Raw genomic sequence first — 23,399 nt, 5'->3', positions numbered from 1 at the left:
CAAGTCTGCTGGTGATAAATTCAGCACTTGTCTGTCTGAAGTCTCATTTCACCTCTGGTTGTGAAGTTTCCACTGGGTGTAGCTCTTTGTTAATAGGTTTGTTTCATTTTGTTCTGTCGAGATGTTCCTCCATCTCCCAGCTCGTCAGAGAAATCCGTTGTCATCTTGTGTGCTTCTTTATGAGCTGAAGCGCGTCTTCTCCCTCCAGGTGATTTTAGTGTTTTCTCTGCACCACTAGCTTTGAAGAGTTTTGTGATGTGCTTCGGTGTAGCTTTTTTCATTGCGCCTGTGCTCAGGGGCAGTGGGCTGCTACTGTCTGTAGATTTGTAGTTTCTATCAGATTTGGGAATTTTTCAGCCATTATTTTGTCTCAGGTACTCTTTTCCTCACCCCTTTCTGTCCCCTGGGGACTCTAGTTGCCACTGTGTGAAGCTCCTTGAAGTTGTCCCCCCGCTCACTCATGTGCTCTTTATTTTTTTAGTTTTTCTTTTTCTGTGTGTTTCATTGCCGTTTCTTCAAGTTTCCGAATCTTATCTTCTGCTGGTGATCCCATCCAGTGCCCCCTTAACGTCACGCTTTGGAATTCCATCCTCTGCGTCTTCGGAGTCCCTGCTCCACAGTGTTTGGTCTGCTTCCTGAGCCTGTAGAAATCAGTCTGCCAGGCGACAGCCTGACTCTCATCGCCATGGAGCAGTTTCCCTTCCCTCTCGCTGTCAGTTTCTCAGAGCTGGGAGATGGTGCTGTTGTTCCTGTGTGTCCCGTGCCCCGTTGTTCAGGCCCAGGAAGCACTCCCCAGCTCCACTGGGCCCTGTAGGTGCTCCCCCTGCTTGCCCCGGTGGCTTAGGGCTCCCCTGTGGTTGCTGGAAGCGTGCTGCTTTCCGCCTGGGGGAGCAGTGGGATTGCTCCATCTGTCCCTCTGCATGGCCCACCTGGTGGCTCTTTCACAGGTGTGCACTGATTGTCCCCTCTGTCCGCAGGTCTGCCACCTTGCTGCCTTGTCCGTTGTCCTGTAGCACCACCTGACCCCAGGTTGTCTGGCCCACCTGCCACCGTCTCTCTGCACCATGGTCAGGGTTCTCCTGGTGGGTGGGGGGGGGGGGTGTCATGGAGATCACCTGTGTCTCGCTGCCTGATGTCCAGTGACTTGAAAATTGTTGCTTAGTCACATAAAGGTCTCAGTTATTGTAGCTTTTGCACATGGGAGCCAGACCCAGTCCTGTTACTGTCTTACTAGCTCAGCAGGAGGTGTAAGCCTCCAGCCCTGTTGTCTCTGAAAAAACACCTCTGTGCTCGTGGGCAGGGTGAGGGCTAGACAGAGGCGAACATTTGGGCCAAGGCCGGCAGGCCTGGACGTGAGTGTGCTCACACCTGCGTGTGTCATAGCATGTAGCCGTCTTGCCTCGGGACGGCCTCTGAGGTCGCTTCAACGCCTGGTGAGATGTCCACGCTCCAGCTTGAGGGTCATGAGTGTTCTGCCCAGATCACCCCCTTAGGCTTGTCTGGAAGTTGGAGAGACCCCTCAGCTCTTTCCAGGGCTTTCCAGGTGCTTTCCAGGGCACCTGCCCTGTGAGAAGCCTGGCAGGTTCTGGCACACCCAGGACAGCTGTGTGGCTGGGGGTTGGGACTGCCACCCAGGATGGGCCATGTCCTGTCCACCCGGGATGGACAAGAATCTGTGATTTGTCTCCTCTTTCCCTGGAACTGGACTGCAGGAGGACAGCATCAGAAAGGGCAGAGCTGAGCTGATTTGGTTTGAAAAGACATGCCTCTTGCCAGAGCAGGCTGTGTTGGCGGCTGGGGACAGATGAGCAAGACCCTGACCTCTGGAAGGAGAGCAGTTCTCCTAACCAGTCCCCACCTCGTCTAGCCCATCCCCTGCCAGCTCTTACCTTTTCAGTTTTTGGATCAGAACCGGTCTTGCTCAGTAACACCCTTTTCCTTATACATATTTCCCCAATTGTTTTCTTGGACAGAATTCCTATACCTCGTATGGAATAGCAAATAAGTGAAAATGCTCCCGTTTCTGTCAAGAAACAGAGACATCAACTTCCTTTTTCCTCAGCAGCCCTCCATGGATTTTGTTTTTCTTCCTCGAGCCAGGAACCCTGCAAAGATTCTGCATGGGGTGGCCAGTGGGAAAGGGGCCACCAGAGAGGACACGCAGGGATCGCGTCCTGGCAGCTGTGGCCACGGCAGGTTGCATTCACCCATGGGGGCTCCTCCCTGAGCCTGGGCGCAGAGCCTCCTTGCCTAGGTCTGGGGGTGGGGATGGCAGTGTTCTCTCCCCTCTGGTGCTTTGAGCTAGCTTTCCACCCAGGCTCTGGGCGGGCAGGTGGGGTCTCCCAACTGGGGCACACGTACTGGTCTGTCCACCGGTTCTGAATATTCTGGTTCACGCTCCTATCCCACCACTCGGCCTGGGCCCCACCCTCCCAGGATGGGTGAACAGAGGGGTCAGAGTCAGGCAGAGCAGCCCTGCGTGGACCTCAGACCTGCCTAGGGCAGGATCTCTCTGCCTGGCCCCTGGATCAGCAGCCTGACTTCTGAGGGAGACTGCTGCACAGAGTGGGGCTGGGTTCCCGTCCCCACCTCGTCTCACTGAACCCCCAGCCAGTCCCCCGACTGGGCCCGGGTCCCTCCCTAGTCTGGCCCCCCTCGGCCATCAGCCCCCACCCAGCTCCTCCCTGGCCCCGTCCCCACCTGACCAGTAGCCCTGCGGCCCCGTGTAGCCCTTACGTGTCCAGCAGCCCCTGTCCAGCTTCCACTGTGTCTGATCGTGTCCTTCCCTGATGTCTGGCGTGTGCACACCGGGGTGTCTGGCTGCAGGGCTAGCTGGCATCGGCCTCCCTTTTATGAGCATCTGGTCTCTGTGCAGGCGTTTGGACAGGCGCACACGAACCACAAGAAGGTAGCCGCGGACGGCGAGAGCCGGGAGGAGAGTCTGATCCAGGAGTCGGCCTCCAAGGAGCAGTACTACGTGCGCAAGGTGCTGGAGCTGCAGACGGAGCTGAAGCAGCTGCGGAACGTGCTCACCAACACTCAGTCAGAGAGCGAGCGCCTGGCGTCCGTGGCGCAGGAGCTGAAGGAGGTAAGCGGCGAGCCCGGCAGAGACGGGAGGGCAGGGAGGTAGAGGGCTGTGCTGCTGTCCTCCAGACTGGGACCTCTGGGTTCTCATCAGGAGGGGAAGGGGCCTTGCTTGCTCTGGGCCACAGGGAGACCTGCTCTCTGTCCTCTGTTTACCAGAGCGGGGAGGCGGTGGGCGGGGGGTGGGGGGGTGGCAGTGACAGGTGACCAGATGGACAGATAGTTCTGAGTGATGGCCAGCGCAGAGTTCCACAGTCGAGGGTACGGGGCAGTCGGGATCCCACAGGACTCGGAGGGGACTCTGCTGAGATTTGGGACAGAGCTCAGGGCCTGGCAGCAGTGGGGAGCAGTCACCCCGCTGGTTTGGGGTCAGAGGTCATCGAGGCCTGTGGGCCGGGGTGGGGGGGGGGGCTGGCTTGGGTCAGGGAGGCGGGCCATCCTCGGCTGTGTGGAGCCAGAGTGCATGATTTCATTTCCTCCCACCGGATTACCCTGCTTGGGATGGGAAGAGGGGCCGCTGGGGGTGTGGATTTGACCTCCGAGGTGTCTCGGCCTCACTGCTGGCCAGGCCCCCTGGCCCAGAACGGCCAGTGCAGGCACTTCCCCAGCCAGCCTGGTGCTGCTCTTTTCCTCTTCCAGAAGGGCCTGCGTGGGCTGTCAGGAGAGCCCCGGTGACCTGCTGACTCCCGGCTTTGGGCGTCAGGAAATGAGCTCAGCCAGGCCCACCCAAGAGCAGGTTTGGTGGGGCCTCGGGAGGAAGCCTGCCCCTCCCCACACCCACACACTCACAGCTGCCTCTTTCTCTCCGGGCCCTGCCTGTTGCCCCACAGGTCCCCACTGCCCCCAGGCAGCATCCCTGCCACCGCCAGCCCCTTCTGTACCCTGCTTCCATCGCTCTTCTGCTGGTCCTGGCCTTGTGGCCTTTGCCAGGCTGCTGTGCCAAGCTTCTTCCTGGACTAGGAGAACACAGCGCCAGGCGTCCCTGATAAGTGCCGCCCTGCACCTGCCTTGGTGTGATGTGGCTGTGTGGGTCGTGCAGGGTCCCCCGGCAGACACCCCGCCACGAGGGTAGCTGGGCCTTCCTGTGCCTAGTCCTGCCGCCATCCCGGTGCAGTGATGCGCCAGCTGCACGGTGCCCTCTGACCAAACCCCCCTGTGACGGTCAGCCTAGGTGTCCACCTAGGCTTGCCAGCTTCCCAGGCGGGTCCAGGGGCCAGTATCATGTGACCTGTACAACAGGCGTACTCCGCACATGGGATGGTTCCAGCTGCCCCAGAGCTCATTCTCTCAGTGACTCTTTGGGCATCCAGATACTTCCGTCATCTCACAGGTAGGGAAAGCAAGGAGCAGGGTCACCAGGCTGACAGCTTTAGGGTGCTGACCTCTGACCTCTGCACAGTGTGTGGACAGGCCCAACCAGCTTCTGTCCTGGGACATGATCTTGAGCCCCATCTTACAGATGGAGAGGCAGAGTCCCAGGGAGCTGGGTGTGGCCACAGTTGGCTGGAGGCAGAGTCAGGTTGTGTGCCCACTGAGGCCTTCCAGAGATTTGCCCTGGGGAGGGGGTGGGTGCTGCCCTTGAGAAGCAGGACTGGGTCGGAGAGGAGTCAGCATCATCTGCTCAGGTGATCTTTTTGTCCTGGTGGGCCCTGTCCTTGCTGCCTTGGTGGACCCTGTGTGTCTGGGCCCAGGAGTAAATGACAGAGATGTCCCAGCAGAATTTTGTGCCCGACCCCCCACCACCCAGGGTGGGAGCCAAAAGGGCTTGATTGCTGTGGTGGCGTCTAGGCTGCCAGGAGCCTGCTGGAAGGAGGCCAGGCATTGCTCATGAGCTGAGATAGGCGGTGGGTCAAGAGCAGCCTCACCAGGTGCTGGGTGGACTCTTCAGCATGGGGGGGGGGGGGGTGCTGGGGTGGGAGGACACCTGGTCTAAACCAGGGGATGGAAGACAGCCTGGAGGCAGAGGAGGGGATGTGGGCATGTGGAGGAGGCAGCAGGGGTGGAGCCTCACACGGGATGAGGGACTGGACTCCATGGGGAAGTGCACATTCCTCCTGGGCAGCAGGGCTGGACCCGACTGGCCCCTGGGGTGGCGCCCTTCCCCCCCCGCCACACACACACACACACACACACACGGTGAACACTCCCCCCCTGGCCTCTGCAGTCTCACAGGAAAACCCTTACCTGCCCAGGCACTTTGGGGATCCCTGCACAGCCAGGAGAAGGTGCCTCCTGGGCCCAGGCAGGCGCACCTGCCGTGCCCCGTCCTGCCTCCCCAGGGCCAGCTCTTCTGGTGGCTGCAGCTGTGGGCACGGCTTCCTAGGAACCCAGTTCTAGTGTATTATATACAGTTAGTTCCACTAAGGTGTCCAGTCCCGTGGGTCTCTCAACTGCCATGTGTACAACAGAGCTTTGGAACCAGCCCCATCCCTGCAGAAGCCACATTGCTTGGCCCATCCCAGGACTCTGGTCAGACCAGCTTCAGTGCCTGCCTTGAGACGGTGGGTCCAGCTGGGTCATCACTCAGCACCTCCCTAGGAACCCCTGGGAGAAGGGCAGTGGGAGGTACAGTGGAGGGCCAGGAGGAGAGAGCCCCCACCCGTGGGACCACTTTGTGTCCCTCTGTCTGGCTGTCATAAGCACCCAAGTGAGGCTGGTCCCTGGGGTCCCTCTCCCGATGCTCCTTCCTGTCTCTGTCTCCTTGCTCCTCCTCCTCCCCCATCACCCAGACCTAGAGTGTCACCCCTGGTCTAGAACCTTCCGGGCACGTCTGTCCTCTCACCCCCGCCCCACACACATCTACCTGGGGAGCCTCCCTCCCTCTTGGGGTGGACAGGGAGGGTGGGCAGAAGCCTGGCTGGAAGGACGAAGGTGCTTCTCTGTCCACATGAGGACTGCCATCTCGCTGGAGTGAGTCCCACGTGCCTGCCCTCCATGGGCCCTTGTGCACTTTCCTCACTGAAGGGCAGTGTCTGCTCCCACGCTCTCCTCAGGGCAGCTGGGGGCTGAGGTGTGAGCACGTTGGGTAGATGGGCTGGGGGCTCGGAGGCCAGCCCCGTTGTCACACCTGTTTTGCCGACGAGGAAGCTGAGGTCTGGGGGGGTCCTCGTGTGTCCCACCTTGTCCACTTGGGCCGCACCCTGTTGGGGCCACGTGTCTGCACCTTGTGCCCGTCATCAGGGCCGCTGTTGACAGGCTCCTTGGGAGAAGATGCTGACTTTGGGGAAAACCACACCGTGTGGTGGCCAGTTGGAGCTTGTTTGAGCCTTGGAGTCGGGTGTGGGCCAGGCGGAGGTGCCCTGTCTGTGGGAACCAGAGTGAGGTGTTGGGTTCCTGCAGCATCAGCACGCGGCGCCCTCACCTGCCACCTGGCGTCTGGGCCAGCTTGTGGGCTGCGTGCGCCTTACCTGGCTGCCCACGGGGCCCGTGTGCTCTTCGTCGGCCCCGGTGCTTATGAGTGGAGGCTGTATCATAGTTCCTGGTGACAGAGCAGGGTGGGACGTGACTCCTGGGCACCCAGGTGGGCCGCACCACAGACACGTCACTCTGGGTTGGGAAGGCCGAGTTGGCCCTGGCCGTGGGGGGGCACTGCCCCTTGCTTCTGTTTCTGCAATCTGGTCGGCCTTCCAGCCTGTTGGTCTTGCCGTACAAACCTGCGGGTGGCTGGCCGGTTTCAGGCCGGGCTTCCACCCCAGGTGGCTGTGCCAGGCCGTGCCACACATATTAGAGCAACTCCTGCACCCAAACAAAGCGACTTAGGACAGAGAGCGAGGCGCTTCCAGTGGACGGATGAGCAAGCACTTCTTGTCCTTCACGGAGAGTGAGGAAGTGCTCTGGGTCTGGGTAGCCGTGAACACGGAGCAAACTGAAGCCGCTGAGGTGTGCACTTTGCAAGGGTGGTCTTACAGGATGACAGTTAACTTTCAGTCAAGGACAAAGGTTGTGTGCAGCTTCACCTCAGTAGTGCTGCCTGGTGCTCAGTTTCTGGGGTGCGGAGGGCCTGGGGGGCCCCTGGCAGGCAGCACCTCCTCTTTCCGTCCCTCTCAGGGCCAACCCCCCATCTCCCCTCCTGTGTCCTCTGACCAGTGCTCCCTGCAGGTGCATCGGGCCAGGGTGGGCCGAGCCGCAGTTGGGAGGCAGCAGCCTGCTGTGGCCGCGCGGCAGTAGTGAGCACACAGCCCCAGTTCTTACGGATCTGTCATCGGGTTCGTGGTGAGGACTGTCCAGAGCAATAGACCCAGAGACACTGTGTGTGTGAGTGAGAGAGTTAGTGTCAGGAATCGGCTCTTGTGATTGTGGGGGCACGTGGGTCCAGAATCTGCAGGGTGGGCCACAGGCTGGAGACCTGGGGAACAGCTGGAGTCTGAAGGGATCTGGAGGCAGAATTCCTCCTTCCTGAGAATTCTGGTCTGTTCTGTATGACTTCTGGCTAATTGCATGAGGCCCACTGCACGATGGAGGGTGCTCTGCTGAGTCACATGTCACTCTCACCCGTGCAGTCAGCATGGTGGCAGCTAGACTGCCATTGGGCCCGATGCTGCACCAAGTTGGCTCTGACACTGACCGTGGCGGGAAGCGGCCCGCACTGAGGACCGAGTGCAGTGTCGTTAGGCGTTTCCAGCTGCCCCTCCGGATAAATGGGAGTAACTGTGTTTCGTCTTGTCGCCACTCCTCCTGTGTTATTTTATTTGTTTTTTCCTGTTTAACAGGAGTTTTGCTTTCTGGGTGGGCCTTGATTTTCCTCCAGTCTGTAACTTGGTGTCTGTTTCTTCTGGTGTCAGCTTTTGGCCACCTCCTTGGGTCACTTTGCTGGAGACTCTGGTAGTGACATTGTCAGGAGTGCTTGTGTAGAACAACTTCCTCCTCCTGTTGCTCTCATGTTTTTCTTCCTGGTCCTATTTCATTTTCCCAGTGCAGCATTATTGTACTGGTTTTCCCTGCACGGAATCTTGGAATCTTGTCTGCAAAGCATGGATGTGATCACGAGAAGGCCTAGCACCAGTGGAGAGGCCGTGTGTCAGGGGAGAGGGCAGAAGAAGGGGGTCTGGGAGGCGACAGCTTTCCACCTGAGGACCCTGGTGGGCTGGCCTGGCCTGGGGGCACCAGATGCCGCCTGGAGTGTGGAAACAGGGCGGGTGGGAGACAGTTTATTGTAGGGTCAGCCCTACCCCGAGGGGGTGCTGGCTGTGTCTGCAACGGTTTCAGTTGCCTCAGGGCGGGATGGAGCTGCCTCCAGCGGGCAGGGGGCTGCTGAACTTCCTGTAACACCCAGGACAGCCGAAATGTCGGAAGGACTGAGGTCGAGGGGCCCAGCGCCTGGTGGTGGCAGGTTGGGAAATCCTGAGTCTGGGTCGCGCGGTGCGCACAGGTCTGTGTCGGCCACTTTTTCCGCGGGATACCTGCACCCTCAAGGATGTGTGACATAATCCACATCCCTGACGGCTCACCCGCTCAGTGTGCACACAGATTCATGCACCGTCCCAGATCCATCCCTGAATTTTCCATCACTCCAGAGGGAAGCCCCTCCAGGTACTCCCTACCCCTCCCACCCCACTTCCTGCCTTCTCTCTCTCTGTGGCTTAGCCTGCTCTGGCCATGTCCTGTGTGTGGGATCACACAGGGGGAACACCACCTCATGGTGGTTCAGGGTTCACCGCAGCCCGTGTTATAGCTGAATGACATCCCCTTGTGTGATTGGACCACATATTGTTTATTTGCTCATCGGTTGGTGAGCTTTTGGGATGTTTCCATATTTGGTTGCTGTGAATAATGCTGCCTGAACACTGGGCACAAGTTTTTGTGTGGACCTGTTTTTGTTTCTCTGGGATCAGGGTGCCGAGGAGGCATCGCTGGGCCAGGTGTGCTGAGCTGTTTAAGTAGCTGCAGCCTGTGAGGGAAGGAACTGCTTTTCGCCATTTTACAGATGAGGACACCAGGGGTCAGATCAGGCTGAGACCCATCACTGTGCACCCCAGAGCACACTGCCCGTGGTCGGCTGCCCACACCCCACTTCTTCTCGGCAGATCAACCAGAACGTGGAGACCCAGCGTGGCCGGCTGCGGGATGATATCAAGGAGTACAAGTTCCGAGAGGCCCGTCTGCTGCAGGACTACTCAGAGCTGGAGGAGGAGAACATCAGCCTGCAGAAGCAGGTGTCCGTGCTCAGGCAGAACCAGGCAAGTGTCCGTGCTCCCAGGGTGCTGCCCTGCCTCCTTCCCCACGGCCGAGCCCAGGGCTGCACAGCACACTGCCGGGGATGGACGTGCAGCCAGGCCCCGCCTCTCCTAGACCAGAGAACTCAGCTCTGCCTGTAGGGCTGGTTGCCCCCGAGACGCAGGGCGCCTGTACCTGTGACCTGAGACACGATTAGGAGTGATGGTCATAGCACACATGTAGGTATGTGTTTTATATTTCTTAAAATATTTAACGTTAATTAAGTAGCTGTGTAGAATTTATTTACCTTTGATTTTTTATTTTGAGAGAGAATCTTACGCAGGCTCCGGACTTGGTGCAGAGCCAGTGTGGGGCTTGATCCCCACAACCTGGGGATCATGACCTGAGCTGAAGTCAAGAGTCAGATGCCCAACCTACTGAGCTGCCCAGGCACCCCCAGTTTTATAAGATTTAAAGCCAGGGTATACCTGGTAGCATTAAAAGTAACTGGACACATTTGCGGCAAGGATGTGTGTATTCTGATTTCCGTAGTGTCTCCGGCCGAGTGAACAGCGCACTTTGCACATGCACAAGTGTCCCGGGTATGGGCTGATGTTCCTGTGCACCTCGTGCCCAGACCACCTCCCTCCCCAGCACCCCATCCCCTGGCGCGGAGCCCCCGTCGCTCAGGCACAGGAGAGTGCTGCTCTTTTCCAGGTGGAGTTCGAGGGCCTCAAGCACGAGATCAAGCGTCTGGAGGAGGAGACCGAGTACCTCAACAGCCAGCTGGAGGACGCCATCAGGCTCAAGGAGATCTCGGAGCGGCAGCTGGAGGAGGCGCTGGAGACGCTGAAGACAGAGCGCGAGCAGAAGCTCAGTCTGCGCAAGGAGCTGTCCCACTACATGAGCATCAACGACTCCCTCTACACCAGCCACCTGCACGTCTCCCTGGACGGCCTCAAGCTTGGCGACGACGCCGAGGCTCTGGCCAACGGCTTCGAGCACGGCGGCCTGGCCAAGCTGCCGCTCGACAACAGAACCTCCACGCCCTCCAAGGACGGTCTCGCCCCGCCCTCCCCCAGCCTGGTGTCCGACCTCCTCAGCGAGCTCAACATCTCCGAGATCCAGAAGCTGAAGCAGCAGCTGGTGCAGGTGCGGGTGCGGCCCTCAGGGTCCTCGGCGCTGCTCGGGTGCCGTCCCCACCTCCAGTCCTGCCCCCCGTCCTCTCATTTGTGTTTCCTGTAAAGTCTGTGTTGTTGCCGCAAGTGGGTCTGCGGTGCTGCGGGGGAGGTGCTGGAGCAGTAGGCCCCTGGTCACCAGTTTTCCTTGCGCCCCCTCGTGGTGCCCCGCGTGGGCTCCCGCACTGTGTCCTGTGGATGAGTCCCCTCAGGGTTTCCTGCTCTTCACGGAACAGAATCCCCCCACCCCTGCACCCCACCTGTCCCCTTGTCCTCGCATCTCCATGGAGGAGCTCCCCAGCCCCTGGGCAGCCTCTGTGGATGTGACACGCCCAAGGCACGTGTTAACAGACCTGCAGGGTGACAGCGGTGGCGCGGGCGGGGTCCTGCGAGTGTGTGGCCCCTGCGGGCTGGTGACGGGGCCTCCTGTGCTTTTGCAGCTGGAGCGGGAGAAGATGGGCCTGCTGACGACACTGCAGGACACACAGAAGCAGCTGGAGCAGGCGCGGGGCGCCCTGTCGGAGCAACACGAGGAGGTGAGCCGCCTCACGGAGAACCTCAGTGCCCTGCGGCGCCTGCAGGCCGGCAAGGAGCGGCGGACGGCCCTGGACAGCGAGAAGGAGCGGGACAGCCATGAGGATGGTGACTACTACGAGGTGGACATCAACGGCCCTGAGATCCTGGCTTGCAAGTACCGCGCGGCCCTGGCAGAGGCCAGTGAGCTCCGAGAGCAGCTGAAAGCCCTGCGCAGCGCACACGAGGCCGGCGAGGCCCGGCACGCGGAGGAGAAGGGCCAGCATGAGGCCGAGAGCCAGGCGCTCACCGAGAAGGTCTCCCTGCTGGAGAAGGCCGGCCGCCAGGACCGGGAGCTGCTGGCCCGGCTGCAGGCGGAGCTGAAGAAGGTGAGTGATGTTGCGGGTGAGACGCAGGGCAGCCTGAGCGTGGCCCAGGACGAGCTGGTGACCTTCAGCGAGGAGCTGGCCAACCTCTACAACCACGTGTGCATGTGCAACAACGAGACACCCACCCGCGTCGTGCTGGACTACTACCGAGAGGGCGCGGCTGGCGCCGGCCACGGCAGCCCTGAGGCCCGCGAGCGCCGCTCGCCTGTCCTGCCCAAAGGACCGCCGGCCGTGGAGGCTGGGGCCGGGGACAGCAGCCCTTCGCCCAGCCCTTCCCTGCCCTCGCCCCTGAGTGACCCACGCCGGGAGCCCATGAACATCTACAACCTGATCGCCATCATCCGCGACCAGATCAAGCACCTGCAGACAGCCGTGGACCGCACCACGGAGCTGTCGCGGCAGCGCCTGGCCTCCCAGGAGCTGGGTCCTGCCTCGGATAAGGACCGGGAGGCACTCATGGAGGAGATCCTCAAGTTGAAGTCTCTGCTGAGCACCAAGCGGGAGCAGATCACCACGCTGCGCACGGTCCTCAAGGCCAACAAGCAGGTGCGGGGCCAGTGGGCGGGGCGGGCGGGGCTCCTCCCTCCTGGGGCCCCCAGCGTGACTCCCCGAGGCAGGCGGACCCCTGCCCGCGTTCCTCAACTGTGTGCCCTTGGCGTGTGATCCGCAGACGGCCGAGGTGGCCCTGGCCAACCTGAAGAGCAAGTACGAGAATGAGAAGGCCATGGTGACTGAGACCATGATGAAGCTGCGTAACGAGCTGAAGGCCCTCAAGGAGGACGCGGCCACCTTCTCCTCGCTGCGGGCCATGTTTGCCACCAGGTAACGCCCGCTGCTCCCGTGGCTGCAGGGCCAGCATTGTCCTTGGTTTACATGCAAGACGAGGAGGCCAAGAGGCCAGGTCCCAGTGGGCGGGCTGGAGGTGCGAGGTGTGAAGGGGGCACGGGCTCACAGACGAGGAGTTAGCCCCCTGACTCCCTGAAAAGTGTGTGGATTCACAGGGACGGTTCCCTGCAAGGCGGGGGGCAGGGTCCCGGGGTGCCCCATCTGACCTGCCGGTCGGGGATTGGGCCGGGGAGGGCAGCCAGCTGTGGACGCCTGTGCCCAGATGCCTCCGCCTGGAAGTCATTGCTGGGGGCTTCTTGGGGGCCTGGGTTCGGGGGTTTCCACCAGCCAGGGGGCACAATGCCATCTGCTGGCTGGTATTGGGCAGACACCCAGGGCAGGGCCTTGTCGAGTCTGGGGAGGCCGAGGCTGTGGGTTAGATGGGGTTAGAAACTGGATCAGGGCTCCTGCTCCTCCGTGTAGGAGAAGAGGGGCAAAGACCAGGAGAGAAGATTCTAGGCTTCGCTAGGGGCTCTCTCTCCTCCTGGGTAGAGCTTGGAAAAGACCTCACCACCAGTCTCTCTGCACGTGGGTGTCTGGAAACCCCACTTCTGCAACCTGTTTTGTTTAAGAACTTGGCTGGATTCTCCAATGCAGCCGAGGTCACAAACTCACTCCCTGGAGCGGGAGGACCATGGTGGATGGGGGTGAGGGGCAGGTGTGCCCAACGCTGCCTCCCTCAGGGACAGACCTGGAGTGGGTGTTTCTCTCTCCCAGCTCCGTGAGGAGAGGGGCACATGTCCCAGTGAAGCAGAGGACGCGCAGGGGTGCGTCCATACGTGCCTCTCGCAGACTCTGGTTGCCATTAGGTGATTTACTAAGCACCTACTGTGTGCATGCACTGATCCGGGAACATGCCAAGTCCTGCCCGTGAGGGCTGGATGCTCTGGCCACCTCCCTTAGAGAAAACCAGCGTGGGAGCCCTTCCCAGAGAAAGCGGAATCGCTGAGGGCACAGTCTGTTCCTGCCCGCCCGCCAGGCCCTCCGTGCAGGTCCGCAGCCACGCTCTTGCCTCTGGCGCCCCCACAGGTGTGACGAGTACATCACGCAGCTGGATGAGATGCAGCGGCAGCTGGCAGCCGCCGAGGACGAGAAGAAGACGCTCAACTCTCTGCTGCGCATGGCCATCCAGCAGAAGCTGGCGCTGACGCAGCGGCTGGAGCTGCTCGAGCTGGACCACGAGCAGACCCGGCGGGGCCGCGCCAAGGCCGCCTCCAAGGCCAAGCCGGGCACCCCGAGCGTAAGTCACACCTGCGCCTGCGCCAGCGACAGGGCCGAGGGTGCCGGGCTCGCCACCCAGGTGCTCTGCGGCGAGAAGTATAACATTTACTGCGATTAGGGCCACGGGGCCGCAGCTGCCGCTACCCTGCCGCACGCCACCCGTCCGCTTCTCCTCCACTAACCCAGCAGCAGCGGGACTGCGGTGCTAGGCTGGTCTTAACCGTGACTAATGCGCAGAGGGAAGGATTTGGCCGAGGCGGCGTGCTCTTCCACCTGGACCCTGTGAGCTTGGTGTCTGTTCTCACCCCTCGGGACCGCCCTTCATAGCAGCTACTCTCTCGGTGGGGGGAGGGGGGTGTCCTTGCAAAAACGTGGCTTCCCGGGGCCTGTGCGCCGTCGGCTCCTGCAGGGGGAGGGGGACAGAGCCAGAGTTGAAACTTGCATGTTCCCCGCACGTGTCTAATGCGCGGCGACGCCGGGACCGGCAGCAGTTCGAGGTTCTGGCCCGAGTGCGAGGCACGGCCTCAGCCGATGCGCGTGGCTTGGCACAGTTTACAGAGACAATTCCTTCGTAGTTTGTGCGGCATCTCACTGCACGTCGTATTTGGGTCACGAGAACAGAATTCCCTCCCGCAGCCCCGCGTCCTGCAGCCCCGCGTCCTCCAGCCCAGGCGCCTGTGGGCAGGGCCCCCCCCCCCCCCCCGCTCGTGCTTACGTGGCTCAGACACGCCCGCCACACCTGACACCAGGGCTCAGCAGGCTCAGCCTCTCTGAGATCTGCACGCCTGTCTGGTGGCCTGTGAGGTGACACATCGGCAGGTCCCAGGCCTGGGGTTTGTCTTTTTTTTCCAAGAGAAAAACTTCTTAAGTGCCTGGCCAGACTCTGTCCTCACAGGGAGCCCGTCCTTTTATACTTAGGGGTTCCCCAGCCTCCGGGGTGGGTTTTCCACTCTCTGCTCGCGATCAGATCCCAATCACAGGGCTCTAAAATGAGGGGCTCCCACGTCTGTAGCCAGAGCCCAGCCCTGTGTGGGAAGGGCACCCCGCCTGGGCCCAGGCCCGTTTGGGACCCTGCAGCGGGTGCGTGGCCTGCCCCAGCCGTGCGGCCGCGGGGGTAGTGACAGGTGAGCAGCTGCAGGGCTCTCTGCTCCCGGTGTTTGGCATCATGCCACGCGAGTTCCCACATTTGGGAGCAGGACTTCTCAGTATTTACCCCTGTCGCCCAGTGGGGGCTGCGTGACGCGAGGCTGCAGCAGTCTTCTCCCCGAAGGGCTTCTTGCCTCGTCTCTCCATGGCCCCGGGAGCATCTGTGCTGCCCTCACACAGCTCCCGCCCCTCCCCCCATCCCCAGCAGACTCCAGGTGCTGCGTGAACCACCTTGGGTTTGGCCAACGGCCGGAGCAGGAAGACAGGGGTCGGGCCGCTTTGCTGACGGGATGTTGGGTCTCGAGGCCCCCTCCCGCCCGAGGAGGGGTCTTCCAGGGGCCTGGCTGCCCGCTGGCCCCGCACGTCGCTTCTTCCCTCCGCCGAGCCTGGCACGCAGCTTCTTGTCCACACAAGGCACGGCCCCCCTAACCCACGCAGGTCTTCTCCGCGTCTGCTGCCGACTAACGCACCACGTCCTCGCCCGGCCAGAGCTTCAGTGGTCGGGCCGGTGCCGGTTCTAACGCTGTCTTGTTTTCTCCCGTTTTCAGCTGTAGAGTAGCTGCCGGGAGGACTCGGCCGCGGCCCTGTCACACTGCAGCCCCTCCCCCTCCCGCGGGCCCACGCAGAGGAAGGAAGGGCAGCCTAAAAGTCCACTTAGAAACCTGTTTGGATATGCCACTGCAGTTCTTTCCAAGTTAGCATTCCCTGAGTGTTTAATGGCAGAGGACATAAAGCTTTAATGTTGAGAATGCCGCCAGCTGCTTGCCTGTACGGTGCTGAAGAACCTGCTCGGACAGCGGCCATCAGGCTCGCTTAGAACCCGCTAGAAACGCTCAACACCGGGGTCTCCCTGTTACAGATGCCCTTTTATATCCCATCAACCTGTGCACTTTTGATATTTTGATATTATTATATTTGCTTCCTTAATCCCTCCCATAGAGACGGTCTCAGATGCCGTGGTCTGTCTCGTGGTCCTGTAGCGCTCCGTCTTAGCTCCCGCCGTGTTGATCTGGTGTCAGCACGTGGCACGGACGTGTTTCCCCAGCGTGTAGCTCTAGACTGTTTAGGTGAAGGCCTCGACCCGGCAAGGAGCTCGGCCAGTCGTAGCCACGCTGTGGTTCAGCAGCCTTTTAGGTTATGCGGCATTATGGTTCATGTTTGAAATTACAGATTTTAAATGCCATGTTCATTAAGAAATCCAGGGTATTCCAATTCTGGGGTTTTTCATATTGTATTATTATTATTCTTAGGAATAGTTCAATGTAACAAGAAGAAAACTTGACCTTTGCTCTGGTTAAACAGTAATAGGCACTTGAAAACAAAAAGATAAATTATTGAATGAGTAGTATTACCTACAAATTCCAGAATCTTCTGGGTTTTAGGACATTGTGAAGCATGACTGATTAACAGAATTTTATACAACTGTACCAGTGAAATTCCAAATTGGAATTGTTTTGTTACTCTGGTTGTTGTGCCAGATTGTGGCACACTTAGAAAATCCTACAGCCGTCGGTTTCTAGGGTGTTCTGTCTCAACGCCTTTTTGTTAGTAATCATTGCCAGTAGTGCCTTCATCAGTCAAGGGAGGTGTCCCAGCGCAGTTCGTGCTCTAAAATGGACAGTGAGGAGCTAGTTGGGAATGTTGAAGGCCAGTGTGGACCAGTAGGTGTGAACAGGTGTGCACCGTCATACCTGAACCTGGGCATCTTCATCGAGGGAAAGAAAACAGCGATTGTGCAAAATTCTGTTAGTCAGTGATTCTTTACTGTGCAGATCCTTGCAAATTCAGGGGCTGAGAAAAGGAAAGTGAACACACACCTCGAGTGTGCTTTGGGAACCAAATGGACTTGAGGGACAAGCTAAGCCAGCGGTGTGGACGACACGCCATGTTTGTGAAGAGCGGGCGGCAGGGGCGCCGGCTGTCGGCCTCGTGCAGGGGTGAGGGCTAGCCGTAGTATTCTTTGCAAATGTGAGGAAGAGACGTTCTGTATTCTCTTGCTTGGTGTAACTAATCGCTGTTAATTTCAGGAAACAGAACTCGGTGAAGCCCCTCAGCAGTCCGGGGCTGTGTCCCGTCGGGTTTGCTGAGTGAGGCTGCGCATACGGTAAAATTGGTACTCACAGAAGAAGAAAGCGTCCTCTCTTCTCCAAAATAAAGGACAAATTATAATAATATAGAAGTAGCAAGGGTCAAAGAATTCTGTTTCCTGGAATAAGCATTTCTTCTTCCTAGTTGTAGGGACCCCTATTTTTACCTTCTATTACAGCGTCGGTCCATAAGAAATAATGTTACATTTACAATAACTTCACCTGTATGGGGTATTTATTTGCAATGATGTCTGAGTACTGTATTTTTTCTGTGCATTACCTTAGTGTCAGAATGTTGTCTTTATTTTAAGATCATATGCATGTTCTCCTGCCAAGGAACCTTTACACAGACCCAAACAAACAAACACACAAAAATGCATTCTAATTCTGAGAAAGTGAGGCAGAGCCTGGAAAAGGAGTAGGAAGGAACGGTCAGTCTCGACTTGGGACACGGGCGTCTGGTGCAAATGTCTGCAAAGCCAGTGCACATAGGAACATGGGCCTGGTAAGGGTCACGTGGTAGGACCAATAAATAAAGAATAATAAAAAGCACAAGACTTGTTCCGTGTGGCTGCTCTGCCCCCTCCTTCAGATGAATGCGGGTCCAGCAATGCATCGTAATTCCAGGGCCTGAAATGAGACCAGCCGGTCAGTAACCCTAGCGGTAGGAACTGGAGGCAGCCTGGGACCTGTTTCAGGAGGCGTGGGGAGGTGGGGAGGCGCGGGGTGCCTCTGGCAGTGAGCAACTGTCATGACTACCCAGCGGCATGGCAGGGAGAGCACGTGGCCGGCGTGCCGTCCTCCCCAAGAGGCAGAGGTTTGGATCGTGTGGGGTCCTTCTGCCCTGACTCTTGCTCCGTGAACTTAGGGATGAGTAGATGCGACGAGAGTGACCTGTTTGTCAGCGCAAAGCCACGTGCCCCTGCAGGAGTGTCTGAGGCATGCTGGGCCCGTCCTGGTGTGAGCAGAGGGGCAAATCCTGGCTGAGGGGGCGGGAAGCCCTGGGCACGCTCTGGCGCTGTCCTTCCGACAGCCTCAGTCGGACCCAAGGAGCTGCCCGGACCTCAGGGCAGCTGTCTGAGGCCAGGGTCTCCCTCCCCCTGGGGTCTCCCCTGGCCCTGTGGCTGCTGCCAGGCCGCTTCCTCTCATGATCCGTGGCTGGCATGAGTAGCGGCTGCCTGAACCCGGGTCCAATTTGAAACCTCTTTCAAAAGAGCCCTGTTTTTCTGAGTCGGTAGCTAGAAGAAATCCACCTCCCCTGCTGGCTCATGCTGCCCCACCAGGCTCCGGGAGCAGGGGGGAAAGACAGCCCCCGACAGACCTGGAGGAGGGCGTGTGCTGGCGGTGGGCTGGGCAGGGCAGGTGTCACCCAGCCCTTGGCTGCTACCGTGTGCGAGGCCTGCTGTGGCCCTGGCCCAGTCCTGTCCACTGGGGTATTTGACTCACAGGCACAGATGCTGAGGCTTTCTCCCCCCACCCCCCACCGCGCCCCCTATGTGCTCTGGATTCTTTCAGGGGTGGAGTGGCAGCCTCCTGAGGGGGAGTGGGGGGTCAGTTGGCCCTGAAAGGCCTCCCGCTCAGCCTTCCCTTCCAAGGGGGAATGTGGAATGTCCCTTATTCCCACCACCTTGTCTGTTTCCCTGCAGTGGTTTTTACCCCAACATCTGGCAGGTTACCAGAGCTGGAAACGACAGTGCCAGCTTAAAGACAGACCTTTGGCTGAATTGCCCCCCTTCAGTGGCTCACTTGCCCTGACTGACTTCTCTCTGAGCCTCAGTTTCCCCACTCTAGGATAAGGATGATAGTTCTTGGCTCAGAGGTTGGTGTGAAATTTCATCAAGCCCTAGGTAACTGGCATACAGAAGGTGCCCAGCAGATGACGTGGTAAACAGTTCTTGCTGACATTGTCATTATCACCAAGGTCTGGGATGCCAGGCCACGGGGCTGGTCCTTTGTCCGGTAGGAGTGTGAGTTTAAGTCAGCTTTTAACTAAAGTGTAATTTGCATTTAGGAAAGTGGATTCATCCTAACGTACACTCCGGGTGTGCACACAGTGAACACAGATGTGTAACCAGCAACTACAAAGTTCCCTGGCTACCCTCCCCGCCAGGACTGCCTTTTGAAGCAGATCATAATGGGGGTACTGCTGTCTGCCAGCATGGGAGCCTGCTGGGACAACAGAGGTACCTGCACTCTGATGTCACCTGACGTGGGATCTCGGCAGGGATGGGCCGCCATCAGATTTTCCTGAGAACGTGCTCACCTTTCAGCCGTGTCCAAACAGCGGAGCTGGAAGGGCTCTGTGTTACCATTTTGGCAACCTTCTTGTGGCCAAGCGCGCTGGCTCTTGTGAGTTCGCCTCATTCATCCCGGAGCCTGCTTTTGTAAACCCAGGTCCCTCAGGTGGGGACCATGCACGTGGCGCTTCTCCTAAGCAGGACAAGGCAGTGCTGCAGTACCTGACCCCACAGAGAAGGTCTGCGTGGATACCATGACCACACCTTGTCCTGGGCCTCCTGGGAGGAGAGAGCAATAGGATCTCTCTCTCTCTCTCTCTCTCTCTCTCTGTCTGTCTCTCTCTGTGTCTCGCGTGCACGCGCGCACACACACACACACATACCTTTTGTTCATCTCCCTCTCAAGTAGGGAATTAAGATTTGTTGTATTTACCCAAAAGTGTTAAGGATAGCACACCATAGAGGAGACCGCACACAAGTGTCCGCTGACTGGAGTTCTGCGCACTGCACGCCTACACCCACCACCCTCACGAGAAGTGGATGAGGGCAGTCCTGCAGGGCGTTCGTGCACTCTGCTCCCGCTCTTCCTCCCAGGGTAACCCCGACTCCGTACAGGCTGCTTGTGTGTATTTCCGTACTTTACAAAATGGAAGCATACACTAGACAGCCAGAGCTGGGATAAATTTACTTACCGAGCCGCATTGATTTCCCACACCGTGATTGAGCTGTGCGTTCATAAGTGACTTGCTTTAGATTCAAAGGTATATATATCAGTTGAATGTAAAAGAATGGAAAAAAATATTCCATAAAAACAGCCACAAGAGAACAGGAATGGCTGTTCTAGTATCAGACAGAATAGACTTTAAGACAAAAATTGTTATGAGGGACAGTGAAGGAAGGACATATAATGATAAAAGAGTTAATTCACCAAGAAGATAGAACAGTTAAATGTGCACCAAACGAAAGAGCCCCAAAATAGACCAAGTAAAAGCTGCCAGAACTGAAGGGAGAAAGAGTTCAATAGGAACTGGAGACTTTAATACCTCACTTTCAAGAGTAGAACAAGACAGTATCCAAAAGGAAGTAGAATAATACCAGGTCCATAAGCCAGCTAGACCTAACACATCCAAGGCAGACGCCAAACAACAACAGGATACACGTTCTTAGGAAGTATACATGACATGGAACATTCTCCAGGCAGGATAAGCCGTCTGTTAAGCCACAAAACGATAAATTAAAGATTGAAATCGTGCAAACCATATTGTCCCATGATAATAGAATAAAATTGGGAATAATAATGAAATGTGGGAAATTCACAAATATGTGTAAGTGAAACTACTCTTAATCACTGTGTCAAGGAGGGTATCAAGAAATAAGGAAGATCTCAAATCAATAACCTCTCACCTTAAGAAAGCAGAAGAAAAGAACAAACAGCCCAAAGCAACCAGAGGAAAGGAGATGGTAAATATTAGAGTGGAGATAATAAAATAGGCAATAGGAGGAAATGGAGAAAATCACCAAAAATCAAAAGTTGTTTCTTTGAAAAGATCAGCAAAATGACAGGCCTTTAGACCATGAATAAAGACTCTACTAAAAATTAGAAATGAAAATGGAGAAATTGCTTCTGATTTTACAGAAATATAAAAGGTTATAAGAAAGTACTGTGAAGAGTTATGCACCAAGAAATGAGATCACCTAAACCCAAATGTAGCAGAGAAAAGGAAATAGTAAATAGAGCAGGGACGAATGAACTAGAAGAATCAATACAAAAAAATCAACAAAACCAAAAGTTATTTCCTAGAAAAGGTTGACAAATTGTCAAACCTTTGGCCAGACTGAAAAACAGAGATGACTCAAGTTAGATCAGTGATGAGAGTGGGGATATTAATAGCAACTTGACGTGAATAAAAAGGATTGTAAGATGATACAACAGTGCTAACAAATTAGATAACCTTGATAAATTGGCAGGTCACTAGAATCACACCAACTATGAAAACTGGCTCCAGAAGAGAGAATCTTAAAGACATCGAATGAGAAATTGAATCGGCACTCAAACCTCTTCCAGCAGAACGTCCGGTTTCTGGTCCAACGTGTAAAGATCTTACAAGTCATCACTTTGCCCTAACAAGTGAAAAACTGAACAAGCTGAAAAACCAACAGCCCTTCGTGCATCTGTCAGAGAAGTGAGGTCACTGGGCACACCCCTGTCCCCCAATTATAGAAACAGCTAGGTACAGAGAATTACAACTTACCAAAGCAGTTCTCACCTGGACAGGAAAGCAAACTGTAATTGGCAGGTTGCTTGAAGCTTCTGAGGGAAGCCCGGTCCTAAGGGACCCTCACGCTTCTGTGAGCTTTCAGAGAAAAGTCCTCTTGGGTTTCCCTCCAGCAGCAGGAGGAGGCAGGAAGCCATTTTGAAATATCCTAGGGCATTCTGCTCTCAACCATGCCTCCTCTCAGGACAAACTATTTTACCATAGCCTGAGCAACCTAGGGGAAGGGAAGTACCCAACTCCACTCCCCTCGGGCCATACTTTACTACCTGAAGGTGTGAAAAGAAGAAAAAATCTGTGAAGCACCGGTGGAGTTGAGAGCCCGCGGCACAGGTGCTGGAATCACAGACCTTGCCGTAGGCTTCTGGAATGCTTCCTCTTCCCTGCACCTTACCGGTATTTTACTAATGCCTATTTACCATGGTTCTCTTTCCCCAGTACATCACGGTCTGGCTTTCAACAAAAACTTAGCATAATGAAGTGAAAGAGAAAAAAAAAGCAAAACAAAACACCAAACAGAGCAAGTATCAGAACCAGACTCAGATATAGCAGAAATGTTGGAAGTATCAGACCAGAAATTTAAAATAACTCTTGGGGCGCCTGGGTGGCGCAGTCGGTTGGGCGTCCGACTTCAGCCAGGTCACGATCTCGCGGTCCGGGAGTTCGAGCCCCGCGTCGGGCTCTGGGCTGATGGCTCGGAGCTTGGAGCCTGTTTCCGATTCTGTGTCTCCCTCTCTCTCTGCCCCTCCCCCGTTCATGCTCTGTCTCTCTCTGTCCCAAAAATAAATAAAACGTTGAAAAGAAAAAAAAAATTAAAAAAAAAAATAAAATAACTCTAATATTGAGGACAGTAATGGAAGAAGTGGACACCATGTAGGAACAGATGGGTAATATAAGCAGAGAGATGGAATGATCTAAGAATTTTAAAAACACTGGAAGTAAGAAAACACTGTGGTAGTAATAAAGCCTTTGATGAGCTCATTGGTAGACGACACAGCTGAGGAACCTCTGAGCTTGAGGCTATATCAGTAGAAACTTCCAAAACGGAAAAGCAAAGAGAAAAAAGATTGGAAAAAAAAAAAAGGAAAAGAATATCGCTGTGGGACAGCTACAAAAGCTGTATCACATGCACAAGGAGAATGCTGGCAGGGAGAGAGAGAAAGGAAGAGAGCCGTGCTTGAACTGACAATTTCTCCCAAGTCGTCCAACACCAAAACACAGATCCAAGCTCAGACAGCATTAAGGAGGACAAATAGCAAAATAAAATTACACCCAGGCATATGATATTTAAACTGCAGAAAGCCAAATGTAAAGAACCTTAAAAGAAGCCGGAGACGTTGAGGCGTGGGAGAGTTTTATCTGTAGTGAGGGAAAGATAAGAATTAACATCTGGCTTCTCAGAAACCGTGCAAGCAAGAAGAGAGTGGAGTGAAATATTTAAACTGGTGAAGAGAGGGAAAAAAAGAAAAAGACCAACCTATAATGCCGTATCCCGTGAAATTATTTTTGAAAAGTAAAGAAGAAATAAAGACTTGCTCAAATATTGAGGAAGTTTGTTGCCTGTACACTTTCCTAGAAATGAATGTTAAAGTTTTTCAGAGAGAAGGAACATTCTGTAGGTCAGAAACTCAGATCTACATAAAGGAAAATTGTTAAAGGGATAAATAAAGGTAAAGTAAAAGCCTCCTTAGACTTCTTATTGTTAATCGATCTAATAGATAACGGTTTGTTCAAAACAATAATAGCAACAATGTTTTTGATGATTACAGCTTATGTGTAATTGAGATGAAAGGCATCAATGATACAGGAACAGGAGGTAAGAATTAGGAATATTTTGTTATTATAAAGTACTTGCACTAACTGAGAAGTGGTATGGTGCTATTTGAACATGAACTTGCATTCATTGTAAGTGTATTTTGCAAACTCTTGGGCAACCACTTAAAAAGGTTAAAAAAGAATAATTGATATGCTAAGAAAGGTAGAAGACAAAAATTGGAATAAAGAACAAGGGCAATGATCATTTTAAGAGTCAGTGGTCTAAATACACCATTTAAAAGACAGACTGTCAGAGTGGGTCAATAAACAAGACCCTACTCTATGTTGTCTGCAAGAACCCCATTTTAAATACGAAGACACGTATAAATTAAAAGTAAAGGGATGGAGAAAGATACACCATCCTAACACTAATCCAAAGAAAGTGGGTGTTGCTGTATTAATTTCAGATGGCAAATTT

The 23,399-nt window shown here is 55.9% G+C and overlaps 1 protein-coding gene across 5 annotated transcripts in view; it reads left to right on the top strand.

Annotated features, from left to right (window-relative positions):
- The window catches only part of LOC123593244 (inositol-pentakisphosphate 2-kinase), a 129,768-nt gene that overhangs the window by 29,156 nt on the left and 77,213 nt on the right, over nt 1-23,399 (top strand). For 4 of the 5 annotated variants that reach the window (XR_006710211.1, XM_045468844.1, XM_045468845.1 and 1 more), the window contains exons 2-7: nt 2,876-3,088; nt 9,108-9,260; nt 9,955-10,389; nt 10,856-11,863; nt 11,988-12,139; nt 13,232-13,442. Coding sequence is in view for 4 of the 5 variants with exons in the window: in XM_045468844.1 (XP_045324800.1) it covers nt 2,876-3,088; nt 9,108-9,260; nt 9,955-10,389; nt 10,856-11,863; nt 11,988-12,139; nt 13,232-13,442 (2,172 nt within the window). In the remaining variant the exon portion in view is untranslated. Of the gene's footprint in view, nt 1-2,875; nt 3,089-9,107; nt 9,261-9,954; nt 10,390-10,855; nt 11,864-11,987; nt 12,140-13,231; nt 13,443-15,117; nt 17,209-23,399 lie in introns of those variants that run through there. The other variant, XM_045468847.1, reaches the window with a different exon arrangement.

Source organism: Leopardus geoffroyi, chromosome D4 (assembly GCF_018350155.1).
Source record: "Leopardus geoffroyi isolate Oge1 chromosome D4, O.geoffroyi_Oge1_pat1.0, whole genome shotgun sequence".
NCBI classification, from domain to species: domain Eukaryota; kingdom Metazoa; phylum Chordata; class Mammalia; order Carnivora; family Felidae; genus Leopardus; species Leopardus geoffroyi.
Note: the sequence above shows the minus strand (reverse complement) of the source record. Positions and strands in the feature narration are given on the sequence as shown.